General features: G+C 47.3%; 1 protein-coding gene and 1 long non-coding RNA gene across 2 annotated transcripts in view; one reads left to right on the forward strand and one right to left on the reverse strand.

Moving 5' to 3' along the window:
* The first annotated feature begins 2,646 nt into the window (after window positions 1–2,646).
* On the forward strand, window positions 2,647–5,808 carry LOC310961145. The gene is made up of 3 exons (XR_014593622.1): window positions 2,647–2,717; window positions 3,605–3,826; window positions 5,517–5,808. It is a non-coding gene; the product is annotated as an uncharacterized lncRNA (long non-coding RNA).
* A 2,184-nt stretch (window positions 5,809–7,992) lies between these two features.
* Window positions 7,993–17,146, reverse strand: part of LOC310963353 (protein jagged-1a-like) — a gene marked incomplete at both ends in the record, with an annotated part of 20,328 nt that continues 11,174 nt past the window's right edge. The window contains 7 exons of the mRNA XM_083936125.1: window positions 7,993–8,510; window positions 9,544–9,697; window positions 9,943–10,065; window positions 10,891–11,130; window positions 11,260–11,369; window positions 14,651–14,815; window positions 14,935–15,085. Coding sequence (XP_083792251.1) covers window positions 7,993–8,510; window positions 9,544–9,697; window positions 9,943–10,065; window positions 10,891–11,130; window positions 11,260–11,369; window positions 14,651–14,815; window positions 14,935–15,085 — 1,461 coding nt within the window. The remainder of the gene's footprint in view (window positions 8,511–9,543; window positions 9,698–9,942; window positions 10,066–10,890; window positions 11,131–11,259; window positions 11,370–14,650; window positions 14,816–14,934; window positions 15,086–17,146) is intronic.

Below are 17,146 nucleotides of genomic sequence, written 5' to 3' on the forward strand. Positions count from 1 at the left end.
AATTCACGAGTAGTAGCTTCCAGTTCACTTTGCCTAGCTGGAGGTCCGAAACTTCGGACTTCCCATGGCACCTGAACGCAGCATGAGAAGCGCAGGTGAAACGCTGCGAGAGTTTCAACACCTGGTGGATTTCTTTGACATTTTAGTGCCGTTCACTTATGAGGAGACTCGTCATGAACCGTGCAGGGAAATAACACAAATGAACCGGACCCAGATGCAGACAAGGACACAGGGTACGGGAATTAACCAATTACAGGGGAAAAGTACAAACACAGACGAGACGACCGAGGGGAACAGGAACGGGTAACAGACGGACAGTCGGGATCTTGGGAAACTATGGAAGTAAAGTACAAAGCAACGATAGTTAATATACAAACAACACGGAAGGAGAAAGCAATAAGACGAGAAACGGGAGCCACCCGACGAGAAGTTTTCAATGGTCCGGCACCAAATGTGCGTCAGCTCCGGCTTCTTATACTCAGGGAGGTGATCAGAGCACCTGGACACAGCCGGGGTGGAACCACACTGACCTGCTCCGGACCAACAAACACACAGGGAGGGACCGACAGAACCTGGATCCTGACAAAACTTTTAAGATTAGAAAAGAAAAGAGTCCAAATGACAGAAAGAGAAGAACTGATTTAAAGTTGTGAATGTTGTTGTTGTTCATTTTCTTAACACAGATTCTGTCTTTGTTTCCTGCTCAGGGTGCTGCAGACGTTAACTAGCTTATAGCTAACTGTGGTGCAGTTAAGAAGCCGTGCACTGACCAGAGAGACGTTGAGATACATGAGTTGGTTTTTTTACACATCGCCCGTCTTATTGTGCTTTTGACTCCGGATAAGGACCTCCTGGGGCTACACACTAAAATAGAATTGAAGTTGAAGATGAATTATGGGATGAACTGAAAGGATGCATGAACAGTTAAAATAAACCTCCTTGCCGTCGGTTCGATTTCCCCATGACGGGTGAATCTTGTGCAGCAGCTCGGGCCGTTTCGAGGTGTTTGGACGCTCCCTGTCAGGATCCCAGTCCTGGCAGTTCTTCCCTTCTCCCTTTTGTGTTTGTCTCCCTCTGTCTGTTATTATTATTATCATGGCTTTGATTTATAAAGCGTCTTTCTCAGTACTCCAGGCGCTTTACAGAGTCCAGGTTCAATCACACAGACGTACATGACGCTGGTGAACTACGTCACAGCTGCCCTGGGGCCGACTGACAGAAGCGTGGCAGCCCATCAGCGCCTACGGTCCCTCCGACCAGCTCCTCACACACACAGCAGTCACACACATTCACAGGAGGCGAGGTGGGTGAAGCGTCTCCCCCAAGGACACAACGACCATGACACAAGTAGGGCAGGGAGGGGATCGACCGCCAACCCTTCGGACATTGGCTGCCTCGCTCTACCTCTAACTGAGCCACATTCGCCCGTTCTCTGTGTGTTTGTGTGTCTGGAGCTGAAGGTGCGGTTCTGACTCCACTCATCACCTCCTGCAGCATAAAGAGCCGGATGTGCGACGCATTCGGAGCCAGACCGTTTCCTCGTCTACGTGGTACCGTGTCTCGTTGGACGGCTCCCGTTTACTTATGCTTACATTCTCACTCTGTGTTTGTTTCTTTGTTCCTTTTCGTTGTAGTTTCCCGAGATGCCGTTCCCCCGACTGTTCGTCTGCTGCCCGTTTGTGTTTTTACCCTCAACCATCTCGTCGGCTCTTGTTTTGTAGTCTTTCCCTGGACCCGACACCGTTTCCCCCTGTTACTGGACCCTCTTGTTTTCTTTTGTTCATTAAATATTTGTTTACAACCGTACTCAGTTCCCGTGTCTGCGTTTGGGTCCCGTTCCTCTTACTAACCTACTTACTCTGAAGTTATTACCTGAACCGTACACGACACTCGCTGCTGAATCTTCTTTTCTTTTATGCAAATTCATCTTTTCCGGTGAGTTTAAATAAAGAGGCAGGTGGTTTATCATCTAATCATTTGTATGTTTTGATATGTATAGATATGACTCTATAAATAAACCTGCGATGTATTTACACAGAGTCAAGTCCTGATTGTTTAACCGTGGGTTTACTTGCAGGAAGTGGCTGCTCATGGAAAGTAACAGTCCGACACATAACGGCTCATTTTTCAGATCTTTTTACCTGCTCTGTTACAGTAACACGTCATCACTTCAGCGCCCGTCCAACATCTGATCCGTAACTCAGATCAGTGTGACTTTGCTACCTTTAAAAAAATCACCCTCAAACACAGATTTTTGTCTTCAGTTTATTTCTTCTCATCTTTGATTTCCACCACAAATCTGGCGACAAGGGACGGGATACGACGACGACGACGACGACAACTTATTTTTTTACATTTATTTATGTTATTAATACTCTGCTAAAACCCTAAATATTATTAATTACATTTATTTATGTTATTAATACTCTGCTAAAACCTTAAATATTATTAATTACATTTATTTATGTTATTAATACTCTGCTAAAACCCTAAATATTATTAATTACATTTATTTATGTTATTAATACTCTGCTAAAACCCTAAATATTATTTTTAACATTTATACTCAGTATCAAACGGGATCATCCGAGCAGCACTTGAACGCACCATCCACCGGAACCGGAAAGAGGACACACTTTTGGTTCCGGGGACACATTTGACCGTCGCACCGGGCCGGACATGGTGTCCTGTGGAGCAGCGTCCGCTCATCTGTGAAGGTGAGATTTAAAAACATGAGTAAAGTTTAGTTTGTGTCGCTGAAGCTTTGTAAACAACAACAACAACAACAACAAACAAAGAGCGGGTTTGAGCTAGCAGCTGCTAGCATCATGCTAACTTACACAACTGTCCCCGGTTACACAACTGTGTTACACATGAATGTTAAACATGAATATCAAACATGTTTGTTATGTTTTATTATGAAATAACGGCTCACAGCAGTAAATTACTATGTTTATAAATACTTTATATTTTAATATTTCACTCTTTTAGCTGCATTAAGCTAACACTCATGCTAACACTCATGCTAACACCAGAGCTGGTTCAGGTCCTAAAATACTAAATATTCATATTTACATTTATTTTAAACTGGTCTGAAGGACAGAACCGGGTTAAACCGGTCTGGAGGACAGAACCGGGTTAAACTGGTCTGGAGGACAGAACCGGGTTAAACTGGTCTGAAGGACAGAACCGGGTTAAACTGGTCTGGAGGACAGAACCGGGTTAAACTGGTCTGGAGGACAGAACCGGGTTAAACTGGTCTGGAGGACAGAACCGGGTTAAACTGGTCTGGAGAACAGAACCGGGTTAAACTGGTCTGGAGGACAGAACCGGGTTAAACTGGTCTGGAGGACAGAACCGGGTTAAACTGGTCTGGAGGTCTGAACCGGGTTAAACGGGTCTGAAGGACAGAACCGGGTTAAACGGGTCTGAAGGACAGAACCGGGTTAAACGGGTCTGAAGGACAGAACCGGGTTAAACTGATCTGGAGGACAGAACCGGGTTAAACGGGTCTGGAGGACAGAACAGGTTTAAGTTTCTGACCCGTTTGATTCTCGCCCTTCGTGGCGGTGAGAGCCTGATCCGGTCTGCTGGTCTTTCCCAGCCCGGCGCCCCCCTCCGTCATGGGTCTGTTGGGGTTCTGGAAGAACTACAAAGTGCTGATTGTGACGGGCTCGGGTCTGGGTCTGATCCACTTGGGCTGGTACCAGCTGAAGAACAACCCGCACCTGCACCGGACCAGAGAGGACTGGGTCCCTGAGCCCGGCATCGTCGCCCACGTCTCCGCTCCCGTCTCCGCTCCGGCCGCCAAGAGCAAGTGACCGAGGTACGAAACGCCACCGTGACCTCACTGTCACCACACCACACCGTCACCACACCGTCACCACACCGTCACCGCACCGTCACCGCACCGTCACCACACTGTCACCACACCGTCACCACACTGTCACCGTCACCACACTGTCACCACACCACACTGTCACCGTCACCACACTGTCACCACACCGTCACCACACCGTCACCACACCGTCACTGTTACCACACCGTCACCACACAGCACCGTCACCACACCGTCACCACACTGTCACTACACCATCACCGCACCATCACCTCAATGTCGTCACCACACCACACTGTCACCACACCACACCGTCACCACACCGCACCGTCACCACACCGTCACCACACCGTCACCACACCGCACCGTCACCACACCGTCACCACACTGTCACCGTCACCACACTGTCACCACACCGTCACCACACCTTCACCGCACCAGGCTCCGGCGCACCGCCATCACACTGCACCTGGCTCCACCGCACTGTCACCGGGCCAGACGGGCCCAAGTTTGAGAGCACGCAACTGAATTACATCAAAATGACAGTGACAGATAAACAATAGGCAACACACACAACAGTCAGTACTGTGGTTCTTCTCCTTCTTCTTCTGCTATTATTATTATTATTATTATTAATATTATTATTATTATTATGTGTCTTGTCCCTTTGCTTTTGTTTTCACGTCTTTGTCTTTGGGTTATTTTAAAAACAAGAACTTTATAAATAAAATAAAATAAATAATTATAATCACAGTCGCACCTTTTTAGATTTTCTCTTTTTTGATCTTTTGGGAGGAAATAAAGTTTCCAGCAGTTTAAAAAAACACGAGGGAGGAAAAAAAAACAATAAACTCTAAATCAAATTTATGCAGATGTGAGAATCCAGATCAAATCAAACTCACAGAGAGTTAAATGCATCAGATCAAACATGTTTGACTGTCTGTGACGGAAATGAGCAGAAAGATTAAGTTATTGCTCTGAAGCGGGGGAGAAAGCTGTTGACGGAGCGGAAGTCTCCGTGTGACGCGCTGGGACGACGCGCCCGAGCCCAGTGACCCACCAGGGCTCAACGGGAGCCTTACTCTGGTTCTGCGCCCACAGCAGCGACAGCGTCACAGCTTTATTCTGAACTCTGGTTTCTTTTTTAATCTTTTTTAATATTGCTCTGTCACGACAGCGGCGGCGGTGTTGTTGTTTACCTTCTATGCTGCGTCGTCAAAAGAGCACGATTAAAGCGTGACTCTTACTAAAGCCCACCTCTCCCAAACGGGCCGTGGACGGCAAGCGTGCCGCTCCTAGACGTGGTACGGTTGCACTCACACTGGTCAAAGAAACCAGACTTTAGCTGTGACACGTGCTGGGGCACGGTACGGAGGCACAGTGGGAGGGCGCCCTGAGATGAAGGCGTCTCACCCTGCAGCCCCTGCAGGTGCACAGCTGCACTTCCTCCTCCGTCCACCGGGTGCTGCTCCAGGACGACGCTGCGTCCTGCTTCCACACAGAGTCAACAGCTCCGTGTGGAATCAGCGTGAACTCAAATCACAATCAGACGTCTCCTCTCTTCGTGTCCGTGCGTTCGACTCAAACTAGACTTTTCGTCCATGCTCACAGTTTTCGTTTGTGTCTGTTGGTCCGTGCTCTAACCTGCGTGTCAGTGACCTCTCCTCTCCTCCTGCAGAGGAGCACGTATGAAGCCTCAGAGCTGGCTCCGCAGGAACTGGCTGTGGGCGGCGGGCGGGGCCTTCGTCTCCATCCACCTGGCCACCTGGCTGATGCAGCGAGCCATGAGGAGCGCCGTGCGCTCGGAGGCTGCGCTCAAACAGCGAGCCGCCGAGGACGGACTGGACTGACGCACGGATCAGGGGCGCAGGAGGACGGTGACTCCACTGAGAGCGCTCTGAACATTCAGTTCTGGATCGTGACGCTGCTGCTGTGTGTTTATGTGTGAATCAATAAAATATTTAAAAGTATGAAACAATAATCTGAATATTCAACAGTTCCTTTCTTTCACACAGTGAACCGCTCCGAGTGAGCGCTCCGCCAGCGTCCGTCTGTCGTCAGTGTCCGTCTGTCGTGTTCAGCTGACGCGTGACTGATGGATCTGCTGAGACCATGAGAACCTGGAGACTCAATTATCTGGAGGAGTCGGGTTAGCATTGGTTAGCATTGGCGTCACTTTGTTTTGGAAAGCGGTGGACACACACACACACACACACACACACACACACACGATGAAAACAAAAGTTAGGGGTCTTAGTTTTAAAAAAAGGAACATTTATTGAAGTTAAAGAGGCGTCTGCAGCGACACGGAGCTGCCCGTGGACGCCCGTCTGGGAATGATGACCCACATCGGACGATACGATACACGTGATGAACGCAAATATCAGCCGGCCGATGTATCTGTCTATCACTGCCCGATGCTGTCAGCACGTCACACGCTGTCAGCACGTCACACGCTTCAGTCATCTGATTGGTTGGTTAGGCCCGTATGTTGGTGATGGACAGATGGTTCATCCAATCAGAAAAGGAGCAGACGACTGAAGCTACCGCCTAACTTCAGCCTCTGGTCCATAACGTTGAACTCTTCCTTTAAAGGAGCTTCAGACCTTTGTTGGACCTTTCACACACACACACACACACACAAACACTGACCGCCGAACTCGGCAGGACGCCTTTAATGACGCAGTTTCATCGTTCAGTTCGTTACAAACATGGAAACAGAATCAGCTCGTTTCTTTACACTTAGAGAAGAAGCTGCGCCCGTTGAAGGATTTCCTTTCATTAGCAAAAGCAAACACGTCGGCCGCCGTGTTGGTTTGTATCAAAAAGACCCTGCTGCAGCCAAATCACGCCCCTCCCCCTCCGGTTACTCGCAGACAGACAAACGTCCAAAACATCGAGTTGAGGCACGAACAATGCCCGAATGCTCCAAAAGGCTAAAAATAAACAACGTTTAAAACATGATAATAAAAATAACATCATCATGAATTATTCAAACTCATAAATAACAAAACACAAGTTCATCAAACACACGAGTCATTAAAACAGCATTTACACGTCTGTGCAGGAACATTCAACATGGACGACGCTTCGACATAAACAACAAGATGTGCAGCAAACACAAAACTCGTCCTTGACTCTTCTCATGCTGCTGCAGAGGTTTGCTCTTATTTTCAGCAGCATTAGTGGTTAAAAAAGACCTTTGAATGCCTTCACCGTGCTGCCCCGAGCAGTGGCACCCGCTAGCAAAACTAACTAGCTCACGTTAAGCCTCATTCCTGCTCCGTGTGTGAACACAGACGTGTGTTCTCCTGGTTCCTGCTCCGTGTGTGAACACAGACGTGTGTTCTCCTGGTTCCTGCTCCGTGTGTGAACACAGACGTGTGTTCTCCTGGTTCCTGCTCCGTGTGTGAACACAGACGTGTGTTCTCCTGGTTCCTGCTCCGTGTGTGAACACAGACGTGCGTTCTCCTGGTTCCTGCTCCGTGTGTGAACACAGACGTGTGTTCTCCTGGTTCCTGCTCCGTGTGTGAACACAGACGTGTGTTCTCCTGGTTCCTGCTCCGTGTGTGAACACAGACGTGTGTTCTCCTGGTTCCTGCTCCGTGTGTGAACACAGACGTGTGTTCTCCTGGTTCCTGCTCCGTGTGTGAACACAGACGTGCGTTCTCCTGGTTCTCCTCGTCTCTGTCCTCGTGCGTTCTTGCTCCTTTACGTTGAACGGACGTTGACCCAAACTTCCTCTAGAGGGCGTCGCCCTCCAGTAAAGTTTGACCCAAACAAAGATGGAGGCGATGGAGGAGAGAAGCGTCCTGCGTCCGTATCCGTGTCTAACGTTGGTAACTTGAGGGAAAGCACGCCCAGGTGACTCACATCAGTCAGATAAACGTTTCCCCGTTTAGCGCCTAGCTTGAAACGACAGCAACTTAGCACTCCCCTTTAGCCCCGCCCTCTTTTTCCAAATATGGTCACTTCTGGCTCCATGAAAACAAGATGGCGATGGGCGAATGCCGATCTCCTGGCCTTAAAACGCTCGCAGACGTCACGGCGGCTACGGTCTATGATCAGAGCATCATCATCAGGGAAACTCGCTCCAGAACAAAAGAAGAAGAAGACAAATACCCAGAAGTCTCTCTGCTGCCGGCGCCCGCTGGTTACACGATGTGCTCCGTCCTGTTGGCGCTCTGTGGCTGCAGCTGCCTGTTGTCCTGTTTGCTGCTCCAGGGTCGGGGGGGTCTTTGCTCCCAGTCTACCAGCGAGTACGCCGGCGGCGCCCGGGGGAACCTCGCCTTCTGCAGCCTCTTGTCCATCTCGTCCTCGTCCGATTGGCCCCCAGCGTCCGACTTCCTGATCTTTGCGTTGACGGCGTTCTTGTCCTCGCAGAGGTGGTGACGGAGGAGGAGGTGGTGGTGTTGATGGTGGCGGTTTTTCTCGATGGGGTTCTTGATGTGGTTGAGCTGCTCGCGGGCGGCGCTGACGCTGTTGTGGAGGGCGTTGTTCTCCTCGGCCGCCGACGACACTGCTGCTGCCACCGCCGCCGCCGCCTGCGTGCTGACGCCAGTGTGGGCGCTCTGCTTCCTGCGCCTCCTCACGCACCACAGCAACATGGAGACGATGGTCAACGCCCAGACGACGATCACCGCGGAAACCAGCAGCGGCACAAGGTGACGAGCTGGACGGACAGAAGAACGGAGGTCAGAGGAGTCAAGTCACACGGTTTCTCTTTACACAATAAAATATTTATTAACAACAACAAGAGTTAAAGCTTCCCTTTCCCGGGCCACATTAACCAGCTCTAACTGGGGGATCCTGAGGCGTTCCCAGGCCAGTGTGGAGATCTAATCTCTCCACCTGGTCCTGGGTCTTCCCCGAGGCCTCCTCCCAGCTGGACGTGCCTGGAACACCTCCCTAGGGAGGCGCCCAGGGTTCATCCAGACCAGATGATCCTGAACCACCTCAACTGGCTCCTTTCAACACAAAGGAGCAGCGGCTCTACTCCGAGTTCCTCACGGATGCTGAACTTCTCCCCCTCTCTCTAAGGGAGACTCCAGACCCCCTCCTGAGGAAACACACTTCACACGCTTGGACCTGGACCTGGTTCTTTGGGTCCTGACCTGGACCTGGTTCTTTGGGTCCTGACCTGGGCCTGGTTCTTTGGGTCCTGACCTGGACCTGGTTCTCTGGGTCCTGACCTGGACCTGGTTCTTTGGGTCCTGACCCAGCTTTCAGGACCACAGGTGAGGGTAGATCCAGAGCTTTGTCTTCCTCAGCTCTCTTTTCATCACAACGGTGCAGAACTGTCCCCTCCCTCTCTGTAAACTCTGAGCAGCTAGCAATTAGCTTAGCAGTTCGGCTACCGGAGCTTCTGTCACCATGGAGACGGAAAAGAGCGACCCCAGCGAGAGGCCTCTGCTCGCCACGATGGAGACAGTTTAAAGAAACGGTGAGTGGAGCGAGGAAACGACAGAAACAAGAGGAAATGAGGAGTCGGCATCGGGGGGGTCGGGGGACGGCAGACTCTTGGTTCCCATGGGGGGGGGGGGCTACGCCAGGATCTGGGGCGGATGCTGAGTCAGCAGACTCTTGGTTCCCGGGGGGGGGGGGGGGGGGGCTGAGTTCAGACCGGAGCTTTAACTGTTGAACAAAAGCATCATTTAACAATAATCTAAACTTCAGGGTCCAGGACGAAGCGGCGGCGTTCTCACCGTGGGGGCCGCGGCTCTGGCGTCTCTGGACCCGAACCTCGGCGATGGCGCTGATGACGGAGCTGTTGGCGCTCTCCCCCTCGCCGACCACACCCATGATCCGGTCTGTGAGTCCTTGGACGAAGGTCGGACCTCTCCGCTGGTCCTCCGTCGCCTGAAACGTCCAACACAAGAACTTCATTACCGTGAGTTTTTATCTGAGAGCTCGGGTTCGGGTTTCACTCCCGGGGCTGCAGCGGCGACGGCGTCCCGCAGCGGCGACGGCGTCCCACCACGCCCCACCGCGCCCTCATCTCCAGATCCGTTTCATAAATGCAGACTCTGGTGAATGTTGATGTGCAGGAGATCAGATCAGATCAGCTGACGTCAGCTTTAAATCGCTGCGGAGCGTCAACTCACGATGGTCACGTGGATCTCGTTGTCGGCGGCGGGCGACGGCTCGCAGGTCACGGAGACGGACGAGAGCTCGTGGAGCGCGTCGAGGCTCCGGAGCTCCCGACAAACCTGCTCCAGCGTCAGACCCTGAAACAGCAGAGCAGCGTGAGCCGAGGTAAAGACTGTGAACACTGTTATTTTATTATATTATTATAAATATTATTATATTATAACTGTTATTTTATTATTTAATATTATTAATGAACAAAAATCACAAATTACAAGAATTAAATTTAATAAAATATTTTTCTAAATAAAAGGGAAAAATAAAGCAAAATTAAAGGATTTGCAATACAAATAATTATAAACACACGTATTTTTATATAATTATGAAAAAATAATGAATCAAAATTCTTTTAAAATTAATAATAAACTAAAAATATAAAATAATAAACACATTTACGGCAAATTAAAGATTTAAAGACTGAAAAATTATGATTAAAAATGATTAAAAAATTAATAATAAATTAAAATTTTTAAATAAACAAATTTACAGTAAATTTATTATATAAAAAATTATTTTAAAATAAATAAATTAAAGAAATAGACTAAAAACTTATACATAACATCAATCAAAAGGATTTATAAATCAATAATAAATTAAAAATATAAAAATAAACAAATTTAAAATAAATGAAAGACTTAAAGACTGAAAAATTATAAATAAAATTATTAAAAACGTATGTAATTTATTAATTATCAAAAGAAAAATGATGTCAAAGTATGTTTGGATTCATTTTCTGTCGTTGACTCTTTGTTTCATCGTTTCAGCTCAAATTTATGATTTAAACTAAAAACGACACAAACAGTTTATCTGTGTTTATAAATCTGCATTTGAACTAAAGTTCTCACATAAAAGACAGAACTCATAATCTGTGCACGTGAGCACGAGGCGGCAGGAAGCAGACCCACCGTTGCCATGGCGTCCTTGTTGAAGGCGAAGGTGACGTTGGCGCAGCTGCTCTGTGACGGACACCTGGCTGTGGGCGGGGCCCGGTGGGCGGGGCTCCAGCACTCCCCCTGGCTGCTGCAGGGCTTCACGAAGCAGCGCTCGTCCCGCACGGCGACGCAGGTCTGACCCGCCGGACACTCGCCGCCGCCACCGCCGTGCGTCTCGCTGCTGAGGCTGCAGGGCTGAGGGCCGCACCACCGCTGCCCAGGACGAGAGGGAGGGGTCACTTCAACTACGTGTGGACGACTCTTTCATACTTTAGAGTCTTAAACAAAGACCTGCGTCGACGGTGTGAACCGTAACCACGCACACGTGCTCCGCCGCCGTACCTCTGTGCAGGTGATCCTCCCGTCGTTGCAGCGACACTCGTTACAGTCTTCGTCCCATCTGCTTCCATCCAGAGACAGAAGCCCCCCGACCGCACAGGGGCGCGCCAACGCTGCAGCAACAACACACTGACCAATGAACTCTGACCAATGAACTCTGACCGATGAACTCTGACCGATGAACTCTGACCAATGAACTCTGACCAATGAACTCTGACCAATGAACTCTGACCAATGAACTCTGATCGATGAACTCTGACCAATGAACACTGACCAATGAACTCTGACCAATGAACTCTGACCAATGAACTCTGATCGATGAACTCTGACCGATGAACTCTGACCAATGAACTCTGACCAATGAACTCTGACCGATGAACTCTGACCAATGAACTCTGACCAATGAACTCTGACCAATGAACTCTGACCAATGAACTCTGATCGATGAACTCTGACCAATGAACTCTGATCGATGAACTCTGACCGATGAACTCTGACCAATGAACTCTGACCAATGAACTCTGACCGATGAACTCTGACCAATGAACTCTGACCAATGAACTCTGACCAATGAACTCTGACCAATGAACTCTGACCAATGAACTCTGATCGATGAACTCTGACCAATGAACACTGACCAATGAACTCTGACCAATGAACTCTGACCAATGAACTCTGACCAATGAACTCTGATCGATGAACTCTGACCAATGAACTCTGACCAATGAACTCTGACCAATGAACTCTGATCGATGAACTCTGACCAATGAACTCTGACCAATGAACTCTGACCAATGAACTCTGACCAATGAACTCTGATCGATGAACTCTGACCGATGAACACTGACCAATGAACTCTGACCAATGAACTCTGACCAATGAACTCTGATCGATGAACTCTGACCAATGAACTCTGACCAATGAACTCTGACCAATGAACTCTGACCAATGAACTCTGACCGATGAACTCTGACCAATGAACTCTGACCAATGAACTCTGACCAATGAACTCTGACCAATGAACTCTGATCGATGAACTCTGACCAATGAACTCTGACCAATGAACTCTGACCAATGAACTCTGACCGATGAACTCTGACCAATGAACTCTGATCAATGAACTCTGACCAATGAACTCTGACCAATGAACTCTGACCGATGAACTCTGACCAATGAACTCTGACCAATGAACTCTGATCAATGAACTCTGACCAATGAACTCTGACCAATGAACTCTGACCAATGAACTCTGATCAATGAACTCTGACCGATGAACTCTGACCAATGAACTCTGACCAATGAACTCTGACCAATGAACTCTGACCGATGAACTCTGACCAATGAACTCTGACCAATGAACTCTGACCAATGAACTCTGACCAATGAACTCTGACCAATGAACTCTGACCAATGAACTCTGACCGATGAACTCTGACCAATGAACTCTGACCAATGAACTCTCATCAATGAACTCTGACCAATGAACTCTGATTGATGAACACTGACCAACGAACTCTGACCAATGAACTCTGACCAATGAACTCTGATCAATGAACTCTGATCAATGAACTCTGACCAATGAACTCTGACCAATGAACTCTGACCAATGAACTCTGACCAATGAACTCTGATCGATGAACTCTGACCAATGAACTCTGACCAATGAACTCTGATCGATGAACTCTGACCAATGAACTCTGACCAATGAACTCTGACCGATGAACTCTGATCGATGAACTCTGACCAATGAACTCTGATCAATGAACTCTGACCAATGAACTCTGATCAATGAACTCTGACCAATGAACTCTGACCGATGAACTCTGACCAATGAACTCTGACCAATGAACTCTGACCAATGAACTCTGACCAATGAACTCTGATCAATGAACTCTGACCAATGAACTCTGATCAATGAACTCTGACCAATGAACTCTGACCAATGAACTCTGACCAATGAACTCTGACCAATGAACTCTGACCAATGAACTCTGACCGATGAACTCTGACCAATGAACTCTGACCAATGAACACTGACCAATGAACTCTGACCAATGAACACTGACCAATGAACTCTGACCAATGAACTCTGACCAATGAACACTGACCAATGAACTCTGACCGATGAACTCTGACCAATGAACTCTGATCGATGAACTTGAATCTAAACTTGAGTCATTAGTTTGTTTTCTTCTTGCTTGATTCAGTAACTTTTAATGAGGTGAATTAATTAAATGAAGATGTGAAATAATGGGACTGACTTCAGTTTATCAGATGTTTTATATTTATGTTATTGTTAAAACAATAATAGTGATTTTATGGACTCACTTCCACAGAACGTCCTCTTTGTTCAATGCTAAAATTAACTTATTAAGCATCATAACGTTTTTTAATATTGCGTTTCAACGGTTTTAACTGGATATTTGAGTCACAGAGACTTTTTATATAAATATATATACAGTATGTAAATATATATAAAATGATAAATATACAGTAGATAATAATGAGGGTTTCTTTCAGACTCGTTAATGTCTGAAGGAGAGAATGGTTAACTGATGTATTCTGTTATTATAAATATTAAATCTGTTTATTATGAAACAGACGGCTCCAATCAAGCAAGCACATGGTTGTTGATATAGTTGCCGTGATATAGTTCCCGTAAACCACGGTCGCTCTCATCTTTGTGTACGTGTGTAGCTTAGTCTTATTTCTAACAACACGCACTGTGCTGTGTGTCGCTGTTGCTGGTGTGTCGCTGACGTGGCGTTGACAGAATGCTATCTTTAGCTTAAGCTAATGCTACATGCTCACGGCGTAGCAGCTTAATCTGTTCACAGAAAAAGTATTTTTTTCTGCAGATATCTTGATTATAACAGGAGTGAGCTAGCGACGCAGTTTAGTGTTTATATGTGTTTGAAAAACTTCACGATGTCTGCAAGCTAACGTTAGCTTAAGTCGACTGGTGACTCGGGCAGTAGAAACGGTCTCTGTTCCTTAAATCTGTCAATAAAATGATCTTGGTTACGACACGATTGAGCAACGCAAGTGTTTATATGTGTGGTATTTATTAGTTTATGAAATTCCACTAACGCTAGGCTAACGCTAGGTTAAGCTAACACGGCAGCAAAAGGCTAAATTACATCAAGATAGGACGTTTCCATAGCAACCGCCGGCTAGGAGAGACAGTTTCTATGAAAGATCAATGTTTTATGGATGATTTTAGTTTAAAGACACAGTTTAAATTAAATTCAGCACTTTAATTTTTTTCGTAATTATTTAAAGACATTTTTTATAATATTTAGAGAAAGAAATATTTTTTTAAAGTCGAAATATTCCGATTAAAAGGCTGAAATATTAATTTTAAGATGTAATATTTAAGTTAGTCTGCACTCACTCTGGTGGCAGTACGTCCCGGTGAATCCCTCGTCGCACTCGCAGCTGAACTGTGCGCCGGCGTGGCTGCGACATCGCCCGTGGGGACCGCACACGTGGGACGATATCAACCGCACCCCGCCCGGCGTGCTATTGGACGCCACCTCCACCGTGCAGCTGTCGATCACTGAGAGAGGACGGACACACGCTCAGTCACGGTCGTACGAAGCGTCTGACGGTAAAAACGAGGCTCAGGCAGCAGAGACACCGCACGGTTGTACTTAAGGAAGCTGACTGAGCGTGAACCTTTGCATGGCGTGCTGCGGCAGTGGTCCTTCAGGCGGGAGCAGTTCTTTCCCTCGAAGTCTTCGGGACATTCGCAGACGTAGTCGGACGCCACATTGAAACAGCGGCCGCCGTTGAGACACGGACTGTGGAGGCAGTAATCGATGTCCAGCTGCGGGAAAAACGCGACAATCCCCATAGACCTCCATGTTAGAACCAATCCCCATAGACCTCCATGTTAAAATGAACCAATCCCCATAGACCTCCATGTTAAACTGAACCAATCCCCATAGACCTCCATGTTAGAACCAATCCCCATAGACCTCCATGTTAATGAACCAATCCCCATAGACCTCCATGTTAGAACCAATCCCCATAGACCTCCATGTTAGAACCAATCCCCATAGACCTCCATGTTAGAACCAATCCCCATAGACCTCCATGTTAGAACCAATCCCCATAGACCTCCATGTTAGAACCAATCCCCATAGACCTCCATGTTAAACTGAACCAATCCCCATAGACCTCCATGTTAAAGAACCAATCCCCATAGACCTCCATGTTAATGAACCAATCCCCATAGACCTCCATGTTAAAACCAATCCCCATAGACCTCCATGTTAGAACCAATCCCCATAGACCTCCATGTTAATGAACCAATCCCCATAGACCTCCATGTTAATGAACCAATCCCCATAGACCTCCATGTTAAACTGAACCAATCCCCATAGACCTCCATGTTAGAACCAATCCCCATAGACCTCCATGTTAGAACCAGTCCCCATAGACCTCCATGTTAGAACCAGTCCCCATAGACCTCCATGTTAGAACCAATCCCCATAGACCTCCATGTTAATGAACCAATCCCCATAGACCTCCATGTTAAAATGAACCAATCCCCATAGACCTCCATGTTAAACTGAACCAATCCCCATAGACCTCCATGTTAGAACCAATCCCCATAGACCTCCATGTTAAAATGAACCAATCCCCATAGACCTCCATGTTAAAATGAACCAATCCCCATAGACCTCCATGTTAAACTGAACCAATCCCCATAGACCTCCATGTTAGACTGAACCAATCCCCATAGACCTCCATGTTAATGAACCAATCCCCATAGACCTCCATGTTAGAACCAGTCCCCATAGACCTCCATGTTAGAACCAGTCCCCATAGACCTCCATGTTAGAACCAATCCCCATAGACCTCCATGTTAGAACCAGTCCCCATAGACCTCCATGTTAGAACCAGTCCCCATAGACCTCCATGTTAGAACCAATCCCCATAGACCTCCATGTTAGAACCAGTCCCCATAGACCTCCATGTTAGAACCAATCCCCATAGACCTCCATGTTAAACTGAACCAATCCCCATAGACCTCCATGTTAAACTGAACCAATCCCCATAGACCTCCACGTTAAACTGAACCAATCCCCATAGACCTCCATGTTAATGAACCAATCCCCATAGACCTCCATGTTAAAATGAACCAATCCCCATAGACCTCCATGTTAGAACCAATCCCCATAGACCTCCATGTTAAACTGAACCAATCCCCATAGACCTCCATGTTAATGAACCAATCCCCATAGACCTCCATGTTAAAATGAACCAATCCCCATAGACCTCCATGTTAGAACCAATCCCCATAGACCTCCATGTTAAACTGAACCAATCCCCATAGACCTCCATGTTAGAACCAATCCCCATAGACCTCCATGTTAATGAACCAATCCCCATAGACCTCCATGTTAATAATGAACCAATCCCCATAGACCTCCATGTTAATGAACCAATCCCCATAGACCTCCATGTTAAAGTGAACCAATCCCCATAGACCTCCATGTTAATGAACCAATCCCATAGACCTCCATGTTAATGAACCAATCCCCATAGACCTCCATGTTACTGAACCAATCCCCATAGACCTCCATGTTAAAGTGAACCAATCCCCATAGACCTCCATGTTAAAGTGAACCAATCCCCATAGACCTCCATGTTAAAATGAACCAATCCCCATAGACCTCCATGTTAAAACTGAACCAATCCCCATAGACCTCCATGTTAGAACCAATCCCCATAGACCTCCATGTTAGAACCAATCCCCATAGACCTCCATGTTAATGAACCAATCCCCATAGACCTCCATGTTAAATGAACCAATCCCCATAGACCTCCATGTTAATGAACCAATCCCCATAGACCTCCATGTTAATGAACCAATCCCCAT

The sequence above is a fragment of the Echiichthys vipera genome, assembly GCF_963691815.1.
Source record: "Echiichthys vipera genome assembly, chromosome: 2".
Classification (NCBI taxonomy): Eukaryota; Metazoa; Chordata; class Actinopteri; order Perciformes; family Trachinidae; genus Echiichthys; species Echiichthys vipera.